The 23,767-nt window shown below is 43.1% G+C and overlaps 1 protein-coding gene across 1 annotated transcript in view; it reads right to left on the reverse strand.

Annotated features, from left to right (window-relative positions):
* The window catches only part of LOC137425815 (uncharacterized), a 1,363,480-nt gene that overhangs the window by 729,436 nt on the left and 610,277 nt on the right, over window positions 1–23,767 (reverse strand). The window contains exons 76-83 of the mRNA XM_078775194.1: window positions 21,846–22,019; window positions 16,027–16,145; window positions 15,102–15,163; window positions 12,002–12,186; window positions 11,333–11,498; window positions 11,083–11,135; window positions 9,881–10,003; window positions 6,484–6,606 (exon numbers count right to left, since the gene is read on the reverse strand). Coding sequence (XP_078631320.1) covers window positions 6,484–6,606; window positions 9,881–10,003; window positions 11,083–11,135; window positions 11,333–11,498; window positions 12,002–12,186; window positions 15,102–15,163; window positions 16,027–16,145; window positions 21,846–22,019 — 1,005 coding nt within the window. The remainder of the gene's footprint in view (window positions 1–6,483; window positions 6,607–9,880; window positions 10,004–11,082; window positions 11,136–11,332; window positions 11,499–12,001; window positions 12,187–15,101; window positions 15,164–16,026; window positions 16,146–21,845; window positions 22,020–23,767) is intronic.

A 23,767-nucleotide genomic window follows, 5' to 3' on the forward strand; every position in this document is an offset into this window, starting at 1 on the left:
TCTTGGGAAAACCACATTTCCAAGCTGGCCTCCAAAGCCAGTCGCCGACTGGGCATCCTCCGTCGTGCGAAGTCCTTCCTTGGCACACCTGAGCTCCTCACCACATACAAGGCTTTCATCCGCAGCTCAATGGAATAATGTTCCTCCCTTTGGGCTGGTGCTCCTGCCTCACACCTTGCTCGGCTTCACGCTGTTGAGGCCAAAGCTTTCAGAATCATTGGAATCTCCTGCGATGTAGTCAACGCCGAGGGCCTTTCACTCACTCACCGCAGGCAGGTTGGTGGTCTTTCTGTCTTCTACCGACTCCTCTCCGGCCTTGCTCCCCCAGCTCTCTCTGTGCTCTGTCCCCCCAATATTCCTTCAGGTCGCACAAGATCTGCCTGCAACCCTCTTATGGTTAAACTGCCAAAGTCTAGGCTCTCTGCTCACCTTCACTCTTTCATTCCCCGTTTCTCCCGCCTCTGGAACAAACTCCCCCACTCCCTTCAATCCCACTCCTCCCTCCAGGTCTTTAAAACAGCTGTTCACCACCATCTCTTATCGTCCCCCATCGAAAACCTTGATCTTTTCTACCCCCGGTAATTCACCCCAGAGTCCTTGCAGTGTTCATATGTTTGAATCCTCTCCCACCTCCCCCCAAGTCCTCCCGATGTCCCTGCTCTCAAATGTTGTGTTTGTGTCCTTCCTCCTCTTCCCCCTCTCTTTTGTGTCCTTCCCCCTCTCTCCCCATCTTGTCTGCCGCTCCCCTTGTTTTTTGTGTGTCGGTTTGTCTTTTTGTGTGATTAATGTTAGCTCTTTCACGAGCCTCGATCTTGTATACAAAAATAATAATAATAATAATAATAATATGAAGCCTCTCCCAGAATGGGTGGAGCTATGGGTGGAGCTACTCTGCAAACCGAATAAGCCACACCCCGGACAGACGTCCAACAGACAGAATCATCTACGGTTATTATAATATAGACTGGCGGGGTCACCCATGGGAATCCCACGGGCATGTGTGACATTTCGACATATTGAGTAAGATGCTGCACATTCATTTTTACAAAATGGTTACTGGCAAGTCATCAGATCCAGAAATGGTGTAATGAACACAATTTATTTATTTCACATAATATGTGACCCCTCACTCCTCTCCACCTGACACTCTCCTCTCTCCACCCGACACTCTCCTCTCTCCACCTGACACTCTCCTCTCTCCACCTAGCACTCCTCTCCTCTCCAAGCCCTCACATTCCTCTCCTCTCCAATCCCTCACCTCTCCAATCCCTCACACTCCTCTCCTCTCCAATCGCTCACACGCCTATCCAATCGCGCCTCACACTCCTCTCCAATCGTGCCTCACACTCCTCTCCAATCACGCCTCACACTCCTCTCCAATCGCACCTCACACTCCTCTCCAATCGCGCCTCACACTCCCCTCCAATCACTCCTCACACTCCTCTCCAATCACGCCTCACACTCCTCTCCAATCGTGCCCCACACTCCTCTCCAATCGCGCCTCACACTCCTCTCCAATCGCGCCTCACACTCCTCTCCAATCGTGCCTCACACTCCCCTCCAATCACTCCTCACTCTCCTCTCCAAGCGCTCCTCACTTGCCTCTCCAATCGCACCTCACACTCCTCTCCAAACGTGCCTCACACTCCTCTCCAATCGTGCCTCACACTCCTCTCCAATCGCGCCTCACACTCCTCTCCAATCGTGCCTCACACTCCCCTCCAATCACTCCTCACTCTCCTCTCCAAGCGCTCCTCACTTGCCTCTCCAATCGCACCTCACACTCCTCTCCAAACGTGCCTCACACTCCTCTCCAATCGCGCCTCACACTCCTCTCCAATCGCGCCTCACACTCCTCTCCAATCGCACCTCACACTCCTCTCCAATCGCCCCTCACACTCCTCTCCAATCGTGCCTCACACTCTCCTCTCCAATCGCTCCTCACTCGCCTCTCCAATCGCTCCTCACTCGCCTCTCCAATCGCTCCTCACTCGGCTCTCCAATCGCGCCTCCCACTCTTCTCCAATCGGCTTTTCCCCGTCTCGTTTCTCTCGTTTTTCTCCCGTCTCGTTCTTTTTCTTGCTCCATCATGTTCAAGTTTGCATTGACGTGCGTCGATGGACTCGTTCGCCCGTCTCATTCGTTTTCTTGCTACATCCTGTTCAAGTCTGCGTTCTTCATCGAGCGTCTCATTCATTTTGGAAATAGAAGTTTCCACGCAGGGCATGAATTGTCACGATCCTCAAGAGGAAGTGTCTCGTAATCATCAAATGATAAATGGCAAGTAAATTATATTGTGGAAAATTAACGATTTCAAATAAACATATTTAAAGTGTATGCGCACATAACTAATTTAAAAAACGAAGAAATATCTCTCGGTAATTTCCTGAAACATATTTTACTTCTGGCTAATAATGTTGAATGAAATAAAAACGAAGAAATATATGTCGGCATCATTGTTGACGTTTTTGTGACGACTGTCATCAAACGAAAAAGTAATATATCATAACGGAAAAGCAAAAGCGAATTTTTAATATATACACAAAGAATTAAGTTAAGCACCCCCCCCCGTTTTTTTACAACCTCGCACATTACAAGTTTGTTGTCGTCAAAACAGTGTAATATACCCATGATATTGCTATATTTTCTGGAGAAGTGATATTATGGTCACATAAAAACATAACAATCATGCCGTTTTCAATATTTTATTCTGAATAATTTAAGGTGAAATTTTTTGGGAATTTTAGGCATATTTTCACCTCAATTTAAGTATGGAGCTATAGGTCCATCACGGACAGTGTGGATGACGTTTATGTTTTCTAACGTACAGTCATTGTTCTGAGAAGACCTCTAGCGATCTTTGCGTCAATAACGTGTGTAGGACCCACGTGATCGGATCACTGACTCAACCCTACGTCTCATAGACCCTATAAGCCGTCGTATGCGTTGCTGTGGCAGGTTGTTCCATTCCCGATGTAATGCACGTTCCAATTCATCCAGATTGGCTATTGGAGGGACCATCTTCGCAATTTGTCGTCCCAACATGTCCCAAACGTGCTCGAGGGGGTTCAACCTGCCACAGCAACGCATACGACGGCTTACAGGGTCTATGAGACGTAGGGTTGAGTCAGTGATCCGATCACGTGGGTCCTACACACGTTATTGACGCAAAGATCGCTAGAGGTCTTCTCAGAACAATGACTGTACGTTAGAAAACATAAACGTCATCCACACTGTCCGTGATGGACCTATAGCTCCATACTTAAATTGAGGTGAAAATATGCCTAAAATTCCCAAAAAATTTCACCTTAAATTATTCAGAATAAAATATTGAAAACGGCATGATTGTTATGTTTTTATGTGACCATAATATCACTTCTCCAGAAAATATAGCAATATCATGGGTATATTACACTGTTTTGACGACAACAAACTTGTAATGTGCGAGGTTGTACAAAAACGGGGGGGGGTGCTTAACTTAATTCTTTGTGTATATGTCGACACGTTGCCGTCGGTGTCATGTTGAGCGGTGTATGATACATCATGATGCGATTTTTAAAAATATATCTCTGCATTTTCCCGCGTGTGTGGAATATTCTCAATTATTGCTGACACCGAGTCTAAAACCATCGATAAAAATGAAATCAGATGGTGAGTTAGATTGGAGATAAAGGCGTGAGAGAGACTCAATGGCCTTGAAGTTGCAGGCCTTTGAGAATTCATTTAGTTCTATAAACGGCAACTTTCATCGGATTTTCTGCCCGATTTTTTTCAACCGAGTCTAAAACTATGTTAGCGACTGTGAAAAATGAAATGATATATCGAATTTGATTTGAAATAAAACTGGGAGAGAGAGCAAGACACCACGGGCCTACAAAACAGGCCTCAAAGCTATGCGAGTTAATAAAATGGTGGACATTTGTTTATATGAAGCCTCTCCCAGAATGGGTGGAGCTATGGGTGGAGCTACTCTGCAAACCGAGTAAGCCACACCCCGGACAGACGTCCAACAGACAGAATCATCTACGGCTATTATAATATAGACTGGCGGGGTCAACCATGGGAATCCCACGGGCATGGATGTGTGTGATATTTCAACATATTGAGTTAGATGCTGCACATTCATTTTTACAAAATGGTTACTGGCAAGTCATCAGATCCAGAAATGGTGTAATGAACACAATTTATTTATTTCACATAATATGTGACCCCTCACTCCTCTCCACCTGACACTCTCCTCTCCCCACCCGACACTCTCCTCTCTCCACCTGACACTCTCCTCTCTCCACCTAGCACTCCTCTCCTCTCCAAGCCCTCACATTCCTCTCCTCTCCAATCCCTCACCTCTCCAATCCCTCACACTCCTCTCCTCTCCAATCCCTCACACTCCTCTCCAATCGCGCCTCACACTCCTCTCCAATCGCCCCTCACACCCCTCTCCAATCGTGCCTCACACTCCTCTCCAATCGCACCTCACACTCCTCTCCAATCGCGCCTCACACTCCCCTCCAATCGCGCCTCACACTCCTCTCCAATCGCACCTCACACTCCTCTCCAATCACGCCTCACACTCCTCTCCAATCACGCCTCACACTCTTCTCCAATCACGCCTCACACTCCTCTCCAATCGTGCCTCACACTCCCCTCCAATCACTCCTCACTCTCCTCTCCAATTGCTCCTCACTCGCCTCTCCAATCGCACCTCACACTCCTCTCCAATCGCGCCTCACACTCCTCTCCAATCGCGCCTCACACTCCTCTCCAATCGTGCCTCACACTCCTCTCCAATCGCGCCTCACACTCCTCTCCAATTGCGCCTCACACTCCTCTCCAATCGCGCCTCACACTCCTCTCCAATCACGCCTCACACTCCTCTCCAATCGCGCCTCACACTCCTCTCCAATCGTGCCTCACACTCCTCCCCAATCGCGCCTCACACTCCTCTCCAATCGCGCCTCACACTCCTCTCCAATCGCTCCTCACACTCCCCTCCAAACGCTCCCCACTCTCCCCTCCAATCGCTCCTCACTCGCCTCTCCAATCGCTTCTCACTCGCCTCTCCAATCGCCCCTCACACTCCTCTCCAATCGCGCCTCACACTCCTCTCCAATCGTGCCTCACACTCCTCTCCAATCACGCCTCACACTCCTCTCCAATCATGCCTCACACTCCTCTCCAATCGCGCCTCACGCGCCTCTCCAATCGCGCCTCACACTCCCCTCCAATCGCTCCGCACTTGCCTCTCCAATCGCTCCTCACTCGCCTCTCCAATCGCTCCATAATCGCCTCTCCAATCGCTCCTCCCTCTCCTCTCCAATCGCTCCTCACTCGCCTCTCCAATCGGCTTTTCCCCGTCTCGTTTCTCTCGTTTTTCTCCCGTCTCGTTCTTTTTCTTGCTCCATCATGTTCAAGTTTGCATTGACGTTCGTCGATGGACTCGTTCGCCCGTCTCATTCGTTTTCTTGCTACATCCTGTTCAAGTCTGCGTTCTTCATCGAGCGTCTCATTCATTTTGGAAATAGAAGTTTCCACGCAGCGCATGAATTGTCACGATCCTCAAGAGGAAGTGTCTCGTAATCATCAAATGATAAATGGCAAGTAAATTATATTGTGGAAAATTTAAGATTTCAAATAAACCTATTTAAAGTGTATGCGCACACAACTAATTTTAAAAAACGAAGAAATATCTCTCGGTAATTTCCTGAAACATATTTTACTTCTGGCTAATAATGTTGAATGAAATAAAAACGAAGAAATATATGTCGGCATCATTGTTGACGTTTTTGTGACAGCCTTTTTTTTTTTTTTTTTTTTTTTTGTCTGTTTGACTGTCATCAAACGAAAAAGTAATATATCTTAACGGAAAAGCAAAAGCGAATTTTTAATATATGTCGACACGTTGCCGTCGGTGTCATGTTGGGCGGTGTATGATACATCATGATGCGATTTTTAGAAATATATCTGCATTTTCCCGTGTGTGTGGAATGTTCTCAATTATTGCTGACACCGAGTCTAAAACCATCGATAAAAATGAAATCAGATGGTGAGTTAGATTGGAGATAAAGCCGTGAGAGATACTCAATGGCCTTGAAGTTACAGGCCTTTGAGAATTCATTTCGTTCTATAAACGGCAACTTTCATCGGATTTTCCTCCCGTTTTTTTTCAACCGAGTCTAAAACTATGTTGGCGACTGTGAAAAATGAAATGATATATCGAATTTGATTTGAAATAAAACTGGGAGAGAGAGCAAGACACCACGGGCCGACAAAACAGGCCTCAAAGCGATGCGAGTTCAGAAAATGGTGGATATTTGTTTATATGAAGCCTCTCCCAGAATGGGTGGAGCTATGGGTGGAGCTACTCTGCAAACCGAGTAAGCCACACCCCGGACAGACGTCCAACAGACAGAATCATCTCCGGCTATTATAATATAGATAATCTCTTCATTGGTATTGCTTCAACGATACCTATCAAGAAAATACCTGCTGTTGATTTGGACACAATGCTGGTTTTGCTTGTGGGTGTAGAGGTTGTTGGTAAGAGTTGGGTTGGTGCATTTGAACCTGGCAAAGGTGTCGTATGTACTGCAGAGACTGTAGTTTCTCCTGGTGATTCAACAGCACAGAGGTTAAAATAAACTTTATGAAGGATATTTTCAAAACACCAAGAAACTCTTCACCAACAAATTTTCACCACGAAAGAAACACCAAGATGAACACCAAGAAACTTTCACCAGAGGACCAAAAAGTCTTCTGGTGAAAGTGGCAAAATGAAGACTCTCTATTCACCTTCACTCTTTCATTCCTCTTTTTGCTTGCCTTTGGAACAAACTCCCTCACTCTCATCAATCCCGCTCCTCCCTCCAGATCTACAAATCAGCTGCTCACCACCATCTCTTATCTTCCCCCATCCAAAACCTTGATATTTTCTACCCCCGTTAATACACCCCAAATTCACCTCATAAGAGTTTGGAAGGGGTCCAAAGTGTTTAAATCCATTTTCCTTTCCTGAAACTCCTGGTAGTGTCCATTTGTTTTATCCCGTTCGTCCGCCCTCCCCCCACTCCCTCTCCGGTCCACAGATCTACCACTGTCCCTGTTCTCTGTTGTTGATGTGCTTCCCCTCGCTCTCCCCCTCTTGTTTCCCGCTCCCGTTATTATATGTTTTATGTGTTGCTCTTACACGAGCCTCGCCTTTGTACACAATAAAAACGCAGTTAGGCAGAGGAGGAAGTCATTTGTGCCCTCATGCCAGTGCCACATCCACCCCCAGATATATCCTCATAAGAGTTTGGAAGGAAGTAAATCACATACACAAAGAGGACATTGCTATGGAGATGGACATGTGCACAGATATCGACAATATAATTGGTGGGATAGTATGTGACAGCAGTTATGAAAAAGGGAGCATCTGAAATGTAAAACGGCAATATTTAATTGAGTCAAAAATCCATTGGAAATCTAACCCAGCTATAAATAATCTTACTATAATTCACCAAATGTCTGTCCGTCTGTCTGTCTGTCTGTCTGTCCATTCGAAGGTACCATAAAAACTGCAGAACCGATCGCAACGATATTTTAGGTGGGTAATCCTGGGATCTCCAGGAGTAAAATAGGCTATTTAGTTTTCCCAATTTCAGCTTTGGTCTCCATCATTCTCAGGTTGGGACTCCCGCATAACATTCGCGTTCGCATAACGTTCATTGTGACGATGTTTTCATTGCGACGATGTTGTTTTCCCGGGTGCCTCACAAACGGCTGCATCGATCGCTGCACAGCTGCACAGAACGAACTCGGTGACCTCGGACAAAGACCTTTTATAAGGACACGGGTTGAATCCCTGCTTTTTTTTTTTTTTTTTTTTTTTTTTGTATACAATATCGAGGCTCGTGAAAGAGCGAACATTAATCACACAGAAAGACAAACCGACACATAAAACATATAACATCGGGAGCGGTAGACAAGATGGGGAGAGAGGGGGAAGGACACAAACACAACATTTGAGAGCAGGGACCGAGAGACATGGAGACATCGAGAGATCTGAGAGAGGGTGAGGGCTTTGGGGAGGGGGGCATGGGAAGGGGGCGGTGGGAGAGGTATAAAACATATGGACACTGCCAGGACTTCCAGGAAAGAAGTTGGAATTTCAAACAAGGTGGATCTGGGGTGAATTAGCGGGGGTAGAAAAGATCAAGGTTTTGGATGGGGGAAGATGGTGGTGAACAGCTGTTTTAAAGACCTGGAGGGAGGAGTGGGATTGAAGGGAGTGAGGGAGTTTGTTCCAGAGGCGGGAGAAAAGAGGAATGAAAGAGTGAAGGTGAGCAGAGAGCCGAGATTTCGGCAGTTTAACCATCAGAGGGTTGCTGGCAGATCTTGTGCGACCTGTAGGAATATTTGGGGGACAGAGCACAGAGAGAGCTGGGGGTGCAAGGCCGGAGAGGAGTCGGTAGAAGACAGAAAGACCACCTACCTGCCTGCGGTGGGTGAGTGAATTCTAACCCATTTCAACTGAAGGAAACACATATTGGGAGTTCATACGACATAGCGATTGTGAACATGATTATCGATCAAGATTCACGATCACGATCATCACGATCATAGTGTATCAATCACTGTGGGACATTTGGTGAATTATAGTAAGATACTGTTTAGATTTTGAGATTTGCATGTGATATGATTTAACGGATGTTTATATGAATCGTTTAAAATTTTAAAAAGCCTTCAATTTCTGATATTTTACCTTTTCATTTGGGCCTCCCAATTGAAGCCCCGCCCATAGGGCGGGTACCGTTGCTAGTTACATTAATGAACAGGATTATAGATAATTAAATTGATATATGTGGGAAAATTACACACCCAGACCAGCTGGTCCTCTAGTGAACCATACCAGTGCGCTGCCATCTGAGCTAGCTGGGCGATGTTGACCAAGCATGCAGGTTTCCACACATATAGAATTGCCACTCTGGCAATTCTATGTGTGGGAAAATTGAGAGTGGCAATTTGAGTGGAAAAAAAGAAATTGAAATTGAAAAAAAAAAAAAAAAAATTGAGAGTGGAAAAAATCAGAGTAGCAATTCTATGTTTGGGAAAATTTCATGCTTAGTCAGGGTCACCCAGATGGCAGAGCACTGGTACGGTTCACCAGAGGACCAGCAAGAAATGTCAATGATGAGCATTCTTCCAACTAAATGTCCTAAATGCATTAAATAACAAGGAAAGAGCAATCAGAGATTGCAGACCCTCTCCAGGATGTGTTTTTGGTGGTTTTTAAGGCTTTTGCGTTAAAACAAATATGGCGGCCGAACCATGTAACCGATGACATCATTTTCTTTCTCCACGGATTTACCCAGAGATGATGCTCAAGAAATTTCATCTTGATCGGATGAAGTTTTGTATTTGTCGAATTATGACGTCATAATGGAGGCACCTATGACATCGTCATTAACACATGTTATTCCACATGGTGAGTTCTTTACAATGAGTCACGTCTCAATTTTTCTATGCAGTGCTTATGGAGATATAGAGGTGAATATATGTTTTTCGCTTTTTCCAAGATGGCGCCAATATCATGTGACCTATGACGTCATAATTATTTTAAAAATTCTACAGGAGGAGTTGCACATATGGTGAAAATTTCCTGTCAATCGGACCAATGGCTGCAGAGAAAATCATATTTATGCTGTGCGGACAAACAGACAGACAGACAGACAAAAACAAACAAACAGACAGACAGACAAATGGACTCTCCTCTGGCGATGGTAATTATTTGTTGTGTGAGTACAAAGATTTTATGAGTATATTGTAAAGAAGAGGAACTCAAGTAATATATTCTATAATCTCTTCACTGGTATTGCTTCAACGATACCTATCAAGAAAATACCTGCTGTTGATTTGGACACAATGCTGGTTTTGCTTGTGGGTGTAGAGGTTGTTGGTAAGAGATGGGTTGGTGCATTTGAACCTGGCAAAGGTGTCGTATGCACTGCAGAGACTGTAGTTTCTCCTGGTGATTCAACAGCATAGAGGTTAAAATAAACTTTATGAAGGATATTTTCAAAACACCAAGAAACTCTTCACCAATAAATTTTCACCACGAAGGAAACACCAAGATGAACACCAAGAGACTTTCACCAGAGGACCAAAAAGTCTTCTGGTGAAAGTGGCAAAATTAAGACTCTCTGTTCACCTTCACTCTTTCATTCCTCTTTTTGCTTGCCTTTGGAACAAACTCCTTCACTCTCATCAATCCCGCTCCTTCCTCCAGGTCTACAAAACAGCTGCTCACCACCATCTCTTATCTTCCCCCATCCAAAACCTTGATATTTTCTACAACCGTTAATACACCCCAAATCCACCTCATAAGAGTTCGGATGGGGTCCAAAGTGTTTAAATTCCATTTTCCTTTCCTGGATCTCCTAGTCGTGTCCATTTGTTTTATCCCGTTCGTCCCCCCTCCCTCCACTCCCTCTCCGTTCCACAGATCTACCACTGTCCCTGTTCTCTGTTGTTGATGTGCTTCCCCTCGCTCTCCCCCTCTTGTGTCCCGCTCCCGTTATTATATGTTTTATGTGTTGCTCCTACACGAGCCTCGACTTTGTATACAATAAAAACACAGTTAGGCAGAGGAGGACGTCATTTGTGCCCTCATGCCAGTGCCACATCCACCCCCAGATATATCCTCATAAGCGTTTGGAAGGAAGTAAATCACATACACAAAGAGGACATTGCTATGGAGATGGACATGTGCACAGATATCGACAATAATTGGTGGGATAGTATGTGACAGCGGTTCGGAGAAAGGGAGCATCTGATATCTCCAGTAACGTTGCCACCAGCACGAGCATGAGGTCTATCAAAATGCACAAAATAAACAAGGATGGGGGCGAGTGATTCTGAGACATCCTGTGTATATTTAAATATAAATGTTCAAATCGAACATTAATAAGAATGTCAGGCTGATCTCCAGGACAATTTTTGAAATTCCTTTCTTACCTGTAAAGCCGAAATTGAAATCGCAATGAAATATTTCATTTTTATTTGTACATGTTACATTATTGTCACAGTTATGTACATTCTCCTTACCTTCATTGGTGGATTTGCACGTAAGATTTTCCGCATTGTATCCTGAGTCACATCTTTAGTAGGGTTGTTCGAAGCAACATAAGAAAACAAACAAACACGATGACTTGTCTTATTATGTTTCTCCCATGTCTGAACTTTTTGATATTAAAAGCTTACAAAGGTACTTGAAGAAAGAGAAAAAAAAATGCGTAATTTATTTCTGAGGACATTTACCTGTCTCATATCATGAATACAGGATGCCTTTACTCACGTGCAAGATGCTCCGTCGGTTTGATGAGTGCAATTTCCATGATTAGAACAAGCTTCAGGTTTGGAACAAGGTGAGCTGCATTGTATGGTATCATCAACCCAGGTGACTACATAGCCTTCCATTGATGAGTTGCACGTGTAATACCCCAGTATCTCGTCCGATGTCACTGCATGAAGAAAAAGGGACACGGGGAATATGATGAAAGATGCAAAGGTACGCTCATCAAATGCAAGCAAAACCTAATGAGAATGAGCATTCAATCATAACTGCTACAACACCGTTAATGATGTAATTGGTTCAATTTCGACCTTTATTCGTCATACATTACTCTACCTTTTGCACAGGTTAAAAACTGAACCACCCACATATTTGTTTCTGTGCACTTTTGCAACGTCTCAACACATGGCATAAATAAACAAACCCTTGAACATTTAAAGAAACCAATCACATTCGTGTCTCATTGTCATTAAGTTCATGATTCTCCCATGGAAAATCAACTTCCATCAGAGTCGTTGTATTAACCCATTCCATTTCACCAGCGGCAACTCAGTTGATAATATTCTGAAACCAGATGTATTGCCCACAAATAAGTGTTACATCTCCAGGAAGTGATGTAACCATGAGTGTTCTGTTGTACAACGTTTAAGAATTAGTAAATTCAATGCTTACATGTATGATTACTTGTCACGCTGTCCTCAGTCAGTGGCTTAAATACCAAGACGCTTCCATTGGAGACACTCTGGTTGATGGCATTTAAAATGTTGGTCACAAGACTGTCTTCATAGTAGTTTATCAATGTCTTGTTTGATGGATAGTTATATAGAGCTTGACTGTCAACATTCACCGAACCCTTTCTGCAAGAAACAGAGGTCATGAGAGCTCATTCATTGCCCTCGCAAGAGGAGAAGACCAGGAACAATAAAAAAAGATCAGTTTAAAAAAAGATCAGCAAGTATTAGTGAGCGGACAAACACACAAACTGTAGTGTTTCATATGCAGCCTATGGCTGCTGGTTGTATAATTTCTCTGGAAGCGCATTTGTGCCGCTGATGCAGTGCCCCAATTACCAGTGAGCTGGTACTCAATTTGCCATCCTTGGAAGGATGACAGGCTGAGTGGTGTTGATTTAATGATCGACCGGGATTCGAACTCGGGATCCTAGGATCACACTTTGATGGATCACACTCCAGCGTGTCCCTTAGCCCCTTACGGTTAAGCCATCGCCAGACTCACAAACTGGAGTGATCAACATAATTGCCAAATTTTTTTGGCCAAGTAACAATTCGACTCAAATGCAGTGCCCTCTCCTCTTGCGATGGAGACATACCAATTTGAGCCGTGTCTTCATTTTTTTATACGCCGTTCCTTTGCAAAACATTGCAACATTGCAAAATACACGAATAGTGCACAGAAAAGGTCGTCAAAAACTATTTTGGGGGAAATTTCTTTCGATTTTTGAAGGGGTCCAAAGTGTTTTAAATGTCATAAAGGGGTCTGAAGTGCTTTAAGTGTCTTAAATGGGTCTGAAGTGCTTTAAGGGTCATAACGGGGTCAAAGGTGTTTAAAGCATCTAAGGGTCTTAAAGGGGTTAAAGGGCTCTTTCGGTGGAATAGTAAAACGGGTCTAAAGTGTCCGAAGGGTCTGAAAGTTTCCATAGGCCTGAAAAGTGTCGAAGAAGGTGTATATATCGCGAAAAGGGTCGAAATGGGTGTGAAGCGGTATAAAGGCTTTTAACAGGGTCTAAATTGGTATGAATAAGTCCAAAAGGTGTGCAGGTTTAATGGGTGTAAAGGGTTGAAGCGGTCTCAACTGTCTAATGGGGTTTAAAAGGTTGTAAAGGAGTGAAGCTGGAGTAAATTGATTACCTTGAATTCGTAAATAAATTAACTTGAGAGTGCAACAGGGCAATAACTGGCCAAATGACCTCCTTGTGACTGTTGTTAGGTGCATTCAGGTGCATCAAGGTTAACAATCTGATTGTAGAAAGTTTTGTTGCGATTAACCTTGAGAGCTCAAAGCGGTAAGGTCACAAACAAACGGCAAAACCACTCACTTTCTTGTGACACCCGCCCCACACCCATTATTTTGTCCAAGTCTCTCTCTATTTTATCCTTAAACTCAGCTTTTGCCCCCCCTCCCCCCACCCCTGCTCTGTACTGTTATTTTTGTCCTGTTGAATCCTGATCCATACGATATTCTTACTCTTCCATGAGCCTTGACAAAAAAAATATACAACACAAAAAAAACGAATATCAGTTTTGGAAACAAAAAATGAATGATAACTGGATAACACAGAATACATGCAGACACATGGGTAGACTTTGATATGAATGTAAGGACATTGGCAAATGTATGCAATTGATGGGATTTGAACCGACCATCCAATCATGATGAGGCAGGTGTACAAATGGGAGTACCAGACAAGTCGACTTGCAATTTATGATAAACTAGCGAGGGACCTGTGCTACACACAGGTGGGATGTCAACAGCAAACAAACAATGCGGAAATGGCGAATGCCAAACCATGAACCAATAAATTCCACATTCCTGTGCCACCTTCAGTTGAACGCCAGGCATGGACAGCCAGTTTGTGAAGAACTTGGGGGAAAAAACGGCAAATAGAAAACCATGAACCAATAAATTCCACATTCCTGTGCCACCTTCAGTTGAACGCCAGGCATGGACAGCCGGTTCGTGAAGAACTTGGGGAAAAAAAAAACGGCAAATAGAAAACCATGAACCAATAAATTCCACATTCCTGTGCCATCTTCAGTCGAACGCCAGGCATGGACAGCCGGTTCGTGAAGGACTTCAGCAAAAAATGGAGAGTGCCAAACCATGAACCAATAAATTCACATTCCTGTGCCACCTTCAGTCAAACCTCAGGCATGGTCAGCCAGTTTGTGAAGGACTTGGGCAAAAGAACGGCAAATGGAAAACCATGATCCAATAAATTCCACAATCCTGCGCCACCTTCAGTCGAATGTCAGGCACTGACAACTGGTTCGTGAAGAACTTGGGCAAAAAATTTACCCTGTCTGAATGCTTCTACATGCAGTCAATGGAAAAACTACGAATGGCGATTCCTCGATTGCCACAAGTGGAAACCCTCACGTCATTTCCTCATTCTGTTTTAAACTCAATTTCTCTATATTTCCATTCCAAACAGCATCATTCTAATCACATTAATACAACAGCATTAATATAACAAAAACTTACAAACACTCATGAGATGAACTCATATCGACCAATCTGACGTGATAACCAACACAGACGAATCTGCCAGCGAGAAAGGGCGGATACGAAACACTTCGTACGAATTGAAAGTCAAGATCATAATTTAATTGAGGAATTTATGAAACTTCCCACCCACCTCAGGGTGGATAAAAGTGGCATTGTCCAGGTGGAACCTCAAAATCACGATTGCATTGAGATATTATCAAACCAGCGAATGTTTGTGATCATGTTTACTTCTGGATCAGGGGAGCATTTTTGTTTGGTACAAAAGTCAAAATCATAATTTTATTCAGGAATTCATGAAACCTCCCACCTGCAGTACCTTAGGACACTCAGTGGAACCCCAAATGATCCACAGAAGGTTTGGCAGGGCTAATCCCAAAACTGAGGGAGTAGCTTCAGGATGGGCAGACAGACACTTCTGTTTAATAATATAGATTCAATACCAGAAAGTGGTTATTACTCAAAATGAAATCATTGCTCGGATAATATTTCACGTTTATTTTTGAGAAGTTGTGTGCTGTTGACTTACGTAAGCTTCAATATAATGAGTTCGGAAAAATATGGTGAAACACTCTCCAGGAATGGAATGATCTACAAGGGAAAAGACAATTCAGGTGAAGAAACGGAAAAGACAAAAAGTTTGAATATGGCCTGAGCTCTTCAGAATAAGCAAACAAATCAAATGAATGAACATGAAATGATTCGTAACTAGTAAAATGTGTACACAATTATCTATCTATAATTTCAGTAATCTCTGTACGTTTGTTTGTCTGTGACCGCTGTTTCTCGACAACTACCAGTCCGATATACTTGAAACTTGCCAGGTATATTGCTGGGGACCCGAGGATGTGCCTTTTCAAGGTTTGAAATTAATCGGAGAAGTACTTACCGAGCTATGTCCAAAAAACGCTTCAACCAATCAGAGAGCAGCGAGCTATCACGTGTGCCGAACGTGGCGATCAGACTCTGCCTCGGACGGCACATTTGACAGCGTATTCATTTATTTCACGTTGGAAAACTATGTTGCCGTTAAACTATGTTTTAAAACGAATTCAAACTGCGATTAAATTAAAACGATTCATCGTAACTGCGATTTGCGAACTTCCGGACAGTCAAGACTTCACTTCCGGCAGCCAATCACAGAACGCTTTGTTGCGTAGGCGTGGCCGATGTGAGACGAGCGGAGCTGAGCGCGTTACGAGCTGACCGCCATTACGGTACGTAATTCGATTTCTTATGCGCATTATTTCTCCCAATTCAGTCAGAGCGAAGGGCGGAAGCGAAGAGCGTTGTTTTTTTTGTTTACGGGCGTACGGGCGGGGTAGAGCGTACGGGTAGCGTTTTTTTTTTTTTTTGGCAAGGAACGGGCACCCACGTACGGGCAATGCCCTAGTATAAAGAATGTGTAATGATCATTATAGCTTGAGCTCAGAAAAATTAAATTAAAAACATACCTCGTTCTTGAAATTTGCCACAAAATCCTGGTATGAAGCGCTGCTCTTATTCTGCATCTCCTGCATATAATTTTGATTGGTAGCTGTCATCTTGAGGTTCACCTTCTTTTTAAGCATACCTGCATGGTGAAGGGTGGGGCGGGAGCCAGGGAGAAGAAATTATTTTAATGGTTTGAAAAAATTGCATTCTCGGTGTCATGGCTTACTAAAAACTGGCTTGAAATTTAGTTGTTAAGAGAAACTTCAGGAAACACATTGACTGAAGTGATGAACTTTGCACAGCAGGATCAACCATGAGCTTTGGCACATTTAAATACGACTTCATCATTACCCTGTGCTCGCGAAGCGAAAGGCAGGGTTAAGCATTCGGGTCCGTCTGTACGTCGTACGTATGTACGCGCGTCTGCATTTTAAAAATTCATTTTCTCGGCAACCGTTGGTCCGATTGACATGAAATTTTCACCATGGGAGGGACTCCTCCTGTAGAACATTTTAGTGAATATTATGACGTCACAGGTCACGTGGTACTGGCGCCATCTTGGAAAAATCAAAAAATTTGCACCTCTATATCTCAATAACCGTTGAACAGAAATAATTGAGACAGGTCTCATTGCAAAGAACTCTCCATTCGGAAAAAAATATGTTAATGATGATGTCATAGGTGCCACCGTTATGACGTCATAATTGGACAAGTAAAAAACTTTATCCGATCAGGATGAAATTTCTTCAGCATCTTCTTGGTATAAATTCATGCAGAAATTAAATTATAATGACGTCGTAGGTCATGTGGTTCGGACGCCAAATTGTTTTGAGTGAAAAACCACTAAAATCCAATTTTCTCCTAAACGACTGAACAGATCGAGGCCAAACTTTGCAGGCAGAATGGCATACCCTTGACGAACAAAAAAGTCAACGAGAATGACGTCATGCGACACATGGTTTCAGAGTTATGACGTTTTTAAGCATAAACATTTTTAAACCAAGCTCCTCCCTCATTTGTGATCCTATCGAGGGGAAACTTCACAGATGTGTTCAGCATATCAGTGTACTAAAATCACCTTTTGGAATTCGCAATAGGTCACGTGGTTTGGCAGATACAAATAATTAAACGAAATTTATAACTCTTGAACCGCTTCATTGATCGACGTGAAACTCTATATTGTAGTAGAGGTAATGAAATGTAACATGTGTGAAAAATTTCAAGATGATTGGATGTACAGTCTGGAAGCTAGAAGTTGTTATTGCGTGAAGAAGAAGAGTCTTCTAGAGTGGGCATGGAATTAATGATCACACTGTAAATGACGAGCAAGCAAAGTACGGAGCGACCTCATGGGGTCATTTTGACCTCAAATAAAATTCTGATTTCAGATTTGTCAATCGCTGAGGTATATTAACACACGGCCAAAAGAGATTTGGCGAAATCCTAATGATTTTTGACGAGAATATAACATTTGTGTTCGCATTTCAGTAATGCAAAGTGTGTGCCGTGTCAGCATTTTAAAAATTTAAACGTGGCTCATTGTAAATAACTCCATATGGGGAATAGGTGTTGTTAACGATGATGTCATTGTTGCCATAATAACGACGTCATAATTCGACTGGGACAGTGCTTAGTCTGATCAGTTTGAAATGTATTGAGCGTGATCTTTGCAACAATTATTTAGAGCATATAAATTTATGATGTCATCGCTCACGTGGTCTGGCAGCCATATTGAATCAAAAAATAGAAGCGTTCAAAAATAGAAGAGTTGGCTCACATCAAGTTGACTGCGCAGGGGAAGTATTCTATGAATACCATCTAGTTCTAGTAACTAGTTTCTACAGCAATTGAAGGAAGGGTGGAAGAAAGGCGACAACTACTTGTCGTTGCAGCAGTCGAGCAAACCTGGACGTCGATATGCACGTTACTCTCGCAGCTGGAGTTCAACTGCTTTTCCAAAATCCCTGATCTTTCACTCCTTTCCTTACTGCTCCAACCCAATCATTCCCTCACACTACCCAATCAATCAATCAGATTCACAACTCCTCCATTGTGCTTCCCCATTGTTCCAGTTTGTAAACCCTCCATTTTCCTTGAATGAGCTTACATCAACCATGAGAGAACAACAGCGCATTTTGTCCTGATTCAGCTTAACACGAAAAACAATGAATTTCAAGCCCTTGCTTCGCGATCCCTAAATTGAGCTTCATGGAGGTGGCACTGTCACATATCAAACTTGTTTTCCCCCAAATGACCATGAACTGTCAAATATTTAAGTGATGGGACAGCCAGTCAATGGAAGAATTTCAAGAACCTGTTCAATTTGGAACACCACTCGGCCTACGTTGCTCTTAATGCAGAATTGTACTTTTTTGCCAAGGAAAGGTTCAGATTTGTGGTGGTGTGCACAGTGAGAGCAAACATGTTGGCCACTACATCTCCCAACACCTTTCTGTCCACACGACTTGTTTGACTGGGCTGAGCATCACGTGTCTGACAAAGTTTGTGTTTTTTACTTCCAAAGAGGTTCCCCAGTTGACTGTGGCATTGGGACAGCATTTTGCAGCTGCTCAGAAAATATCATCCACTATAAGCCACCCTTCGTCTTCATCTCATCAGGAGCTGATGGCAGAATGTTCATTGTGTAAGAATATCAGCAAATAGTGAAGCATAAAACTTCTACTCCCAGCACAGAATCCTGCTTCCACTGCACAGACATAACAGCCAGGGCACGATGTTGAATTGAATACTTATTGACTTATTGAACACTTATTGGCCGATACTTATTGAAAGGGGTGGAATACTTATTGACTCAATAAATTTCTTCTTTTCGTTTTTAATTATTTTGTAAAATATTCTTTAAGAAAACTTCCACTTTGACAATATGGGGTATTATGTGTAGATCAGTGACAAAAAAAAAATCTCCATTGAGTCCATTTTAACTTCAAGCTATAACACAACAAAATGTGAAAGTCAAGGGGGGTGAATACTTTCTGAAGGTACTGTATCGATGGAAAGGGCAGAAGTAAATGATTCCCAACTCCATTCCTTAGTGGGTGGAGGGAAGTGTTTTGGGCCTCCACCAAAAAATTGGAATTTTGTTTTTGGATTTCTTGAAAATGTCAAAATGTTTTGAAGCGCACCAGTATTTCTGGGTAGCGTACTCCTGCTAGAACTTGATAATTTACAGATATCAAAGTTTTCTGCCAGTCCTTTTATAAATGTATTTACTCTTGTTTTCTGCCCATATATTCTCACTTAATCAATCTTCATTCTCGTCTATTCTTCTCTCCTAATCACCATGACATTTAGTTTCTCCATGAGCGTCAACAATTTCAAGAAAACATAATCACTCAGCCAAAAAATAATTTGCCTCATTGTGCTTTTTTGTAAACATAGTCAAGGCTCGTGGAAGAGCTAGTACAGTGAATGGATCAGGACATAACAGATTAAAAACAAGTGGCAAAACATGCTTGCATGGGGTGGACAAAGTGGATGCAGAAGGAAACTCCAAGGAGGAAAAACTGGAAAATTGGAAGGAGGAGGGATTTTGTGTAGAGTTAATGAGGGTAGAAAAGATCATGGGTTAGGATCGAGGATGATCTGGGATGGTGCTGAACAGCTGTCGTGAAGACCTGGAGAGAAGAATGAGATTGAAGAGAATGTGGAAGTTGATTCCACAGACGGGAAAAGAGTGGAACAAATTAGTGGAGGCAAGCAGTGATCCTGGATTTAGGTAGTTTCGCCGGAAGGGGGTTGATGGTGGAACATGTGATCCCAGCTGAAACCTGGGAGGAGGGGAGTAGGGTGGGTGGACAAAGCACAGAAAGAGCAGAGGTGCCAGACCAGAAAGGAGGTGGTAGAAGACAGAGAGACACCGACCTGGCTGCAATGGCGAAGTGATAGACCTCTAGTAGACTCAGCTTCATCGCAGGAGATTCTAATGATCTTGAAGGTCTTGGTTTCCATGGCATCAAGCTGCGGATGAAAGCCTTATCGGTGGATAAGAGTCCAGGTGTGCCATGGAAGGACTTTGCATGATGGAGAATGCCCAGTCGGTAGCTGGCGTTGGAGGCCCAAGAGAGATCATGGCTGAGAGTGAGAACCAGGAGTTTGAATGATTGAACTTCCTCAAGAAGATTGTTGAGAAAGTAGATGGGAGGGTTTGCCAAAAGCTCCTTTTGGAGAAAAAGTGAGAGAAGGTTTTTGTGAGGTGTGCATGGGAAATATTGTGTATGTGTGGTGCGGGGGAAGTTTTGAGTGTGTGGGGTGTGGGTGAAGGTTTGAGTGTGAGGGGAGTGGGGGAAGGTTTTAGAAGGTGAGGAGAAAGCCTTTAAGGGGTGGGGTGAGGAGAAAGCGTTGAGAGGGTGGGTTGAGGAGTGATGCAGAAAGGGGGGACATGAAGCTTTGAGGGCTGAATTAAGTCAGGAGATGAGGATACGTTTACTTACAATGATATATATTCCAATTACTTTTGGAAAAAAACATTTACCAAAGTAATTTATTACCCTCGCCTGAGGAGAGGGTAGAGCATTTTGAGTCCGTTTGTCTGTTTGTTTGTCTGTTTGTCCGCACAGAATAAACATGATTTTCTCTGCAACCGTTGGTCCGGTTGACAGGAAATTTTCACCATAGGTGCAACTCCACCTGTAGAATTTTTTAATGATAATTATGACGTCATAGGTCACGTGGTTCGGCCGCCAACTTGGAAAAACGGAAACACTTTGCACATCTATGTCTCCGAAAAGTGAAATTGAATATTGAAAAGGTGAAAATTGAAAAGCGAAAGCGCTGAATAGAACAAATTGAGACATGGCTCATTGTAAAGAACTCTCCATGGGGAATAAAATATGTTAATCATGATGTCATAGGTGCCTCCATTATGACGTCATAATTCGACAAGTACAAAACTTCATCTTATCAAGATGAAATTTGTTGAGCGTCATGTAGTCATAAATTGGTGGAGAAAAAAAAAATGATGACGGCATCGGTCACGTGGTTCGGGCGCCATCTTGGAAAAACCGAAAAACTTTGCACCTCTATATCTCCGAAAGCGCTGAATAGAAAATATTGATACATGGCTCATTGTAAAGAACTCTCCATGGGGAATAAAATATGTTAATGATGAGGTCACAGGTGCCTCCATTATGACGTCATAATTCGACAAGTACAAAAATTCATCAGATCAGGATGAAATTTCTTGAGCATAATCTAGGAATAAATTAGTTTAGGAAAAAACAAAATGATGACGTCATCCGTCACGTGGTTCAGCCGCCATATTTGTTTAAACACAAAAGCCTTAAAAACCACTGAAAATACATCCTGGTGAGGGTTTGCAATCTCTGATTGCTCTTTCTTGTTTCCCTCGTACCGTTTGGCCTGTCAGGATGACCTGAAGGTACACACACCTACCTTAGCTGTCGAGGCTGGGTTTGAATCCAGGCTCACCTACATACTGTCATCTTGGTGTTTCACAGGCATTGTGATTCAGCATTGTGTATTGTGTATGCTACCCCTTGGATGGACCTTAAACAGGGCATTCTGTCTGCCAGCGTTAGTTGGTGAACGTTAAAGATCACATGTTGTCCTTCACAAAGAGGAGGTGAGCTCTCATTGGCACCTGTCGAAATTCCAAATTGCTTCCCTTATCTACCAGGGGGACTGCATAGCAGCACATCCATGCTCTAAAGCAATGACGCAACGCACAGCCACGTGTTGCATACAAAAGAAGAAGGCATATGTTTGAAGTATATTTGCCTTATGCATACCTTCATATTGCATATCAATAAAGTCATTGGAAAGGAGGAACCCCGACCGCGATCCAAGCCGATAACTTTACCTGGACTGGCCACAGCAGGAAAAGTATCTTCTCCGAGTTCACATTTGCTGCCCTTGTAGGCTGAACCACAACTGCAGGTGATGATGCAGGTAGCATCGCATGAGCAGTTTCCACCATTCTTGCAGAAGTTCATCGCTGTGCAATTCTCTTGACACTTCTCCATATTACAACTCTCTGAAAATGGAAATTGAAAAGCAGTTGATTTTGGGGAAGCATTCGAGGATCACGAGAGACACAGTTTGCCTTCAATCACAGTCTTGATGCAACAAGGTATAGATTCCCCAAGTTGCTGAAAAATGTTGGAATATTTGTCCATTGTCAAGTATTTAGACAATCCCCCCACGCAGCAGAAGATGGATGGATGTGTGTGTGTGTGTGTGTGTGTGTGTGTGTGTGTGTGTGTGTGTGTGTGTGTGTGTGTGTGTGTGTGTGTGTGTGTGTGTGTGTGTGTGTGTGTGTGTGTGTGTCCATGCCATAACCTTTTATACCAATTGAGCTTTTGTCATCATATTTTCAACAATCCTTTATTACGAGAATATGGAGAAGACTAATTAATAGTTGGTTTCAAAAAATGTCAAATGGCAAAGGCACGATAAATAAAACAGACATCCGAGCCCATCTGTCGCGCATCAGCATGAGGCGGACGGGTTTTGTAATCGCATCTGTATTTCTTTATTTTGTCCACTTGCATTTTTTGACATACTTTCTTGTTTATCATTTGAGCTTTTGTCATCAAATTTTCAACAAAACTTTATGACGAGAATGTGGCAAAAGCTAATTTATAAAAAAATTCCTATTTTAACTGTTGTTTTCCTCAAGTTTAGTTGAAGTACAAGGTGTATGTGGACGGGTTTGTATTTTCAGATACTTTCTCGTTCTTTCCTCGCATTCTCTGCACGTGATCATTTATGTACAAGCTTCTCTTTTAGCCTTTGATCACTGTAAAATTTACATTTATTTAAATAATACTAGTGCAGAAAATTTATTCTATTTTAAAACTGGAAACATACAGTCACATGAAAAAGTAAGTACACCCCATGTAAAGTTTTGACTTTTTCAACATATTTCAACATACAGCTATTTGATCTTCATTTCAACAATATTGATAAATAAAGATGATATAATATAACACATATCATGAAACATTTACATTTTGTAGTCCATTGTATAATTTAAATAAACACAAATGCAAATTTCGCATGTGGAAAAAGCAAGTACACCCCTACATTTATCACTACTTCAAATACCTAAAATTAGAATCAGGTGCCAGCTCAGGTGCAAATGATTAGAACATCGTGAGAGAGGATCTTGGAGGAACCTGCCTTATTTAAACCTCAGACATTTAGTTTGGTTTGCTCTTTGTTGTTGAACCAAAGCTTTCAGAATTATTGGAATCTCCCGCGATGAAGCTATCTCTGAGGGCCTTTCACTCACTCACCGCAGGCAGGTAGGTCGTCTTTCTGTCTTCTACCGACTCCTCTCCGGCCTTGCACCCCCAGCTCTCTCTGTGCTCTGTCCCCCAAATATTCCTACAGGTCGCACAAGATCTGCCAGCAACCCTCTGATGGTTAAACTGCCGAAATCTCGGCTCTCTGCTCACCTTCACTCTTTCATTCCTCTTTTCTCCCGCCTCTGGAACAAACTCCCTCACTCCCTTCAATCCCACTCCTCCCTCCAGGTCTTTAAAACAGCTGTTCACCACCATCTCTTATCTTCCCCCATCCAAAACCTTGATCTTTTCTACCCCCGCTAATTCACCCCAGATCCACCTTGCTTGAAATTCCAACTTCTTTCCTGGAAGTCCTGGCAGTGTCCATATGTTTTATACCTCTCCCACCGCCCCCTTCCCATGCCCCCCCCCCCAAAGCCCTCGCCCTCTATCAGATCTCTCGATGTCTCCATGTCTCTCGGTCCCTGCTCTC

Source organism: Myxine glutinosa, chromosome 4 (genome assembly GCF_964187855.1).
Source record: "Myxine glutinosa chromosome 4, kmMyxGlut1.1, whole genome shotgun sequence".
In the NCBI taxonomy this organism is placed as follows: Eukaryota; Metazoa; Chordata; class Myxini; order Myxiniformes; family Myxinidae; genus Myxine; species Myxine glutinosa.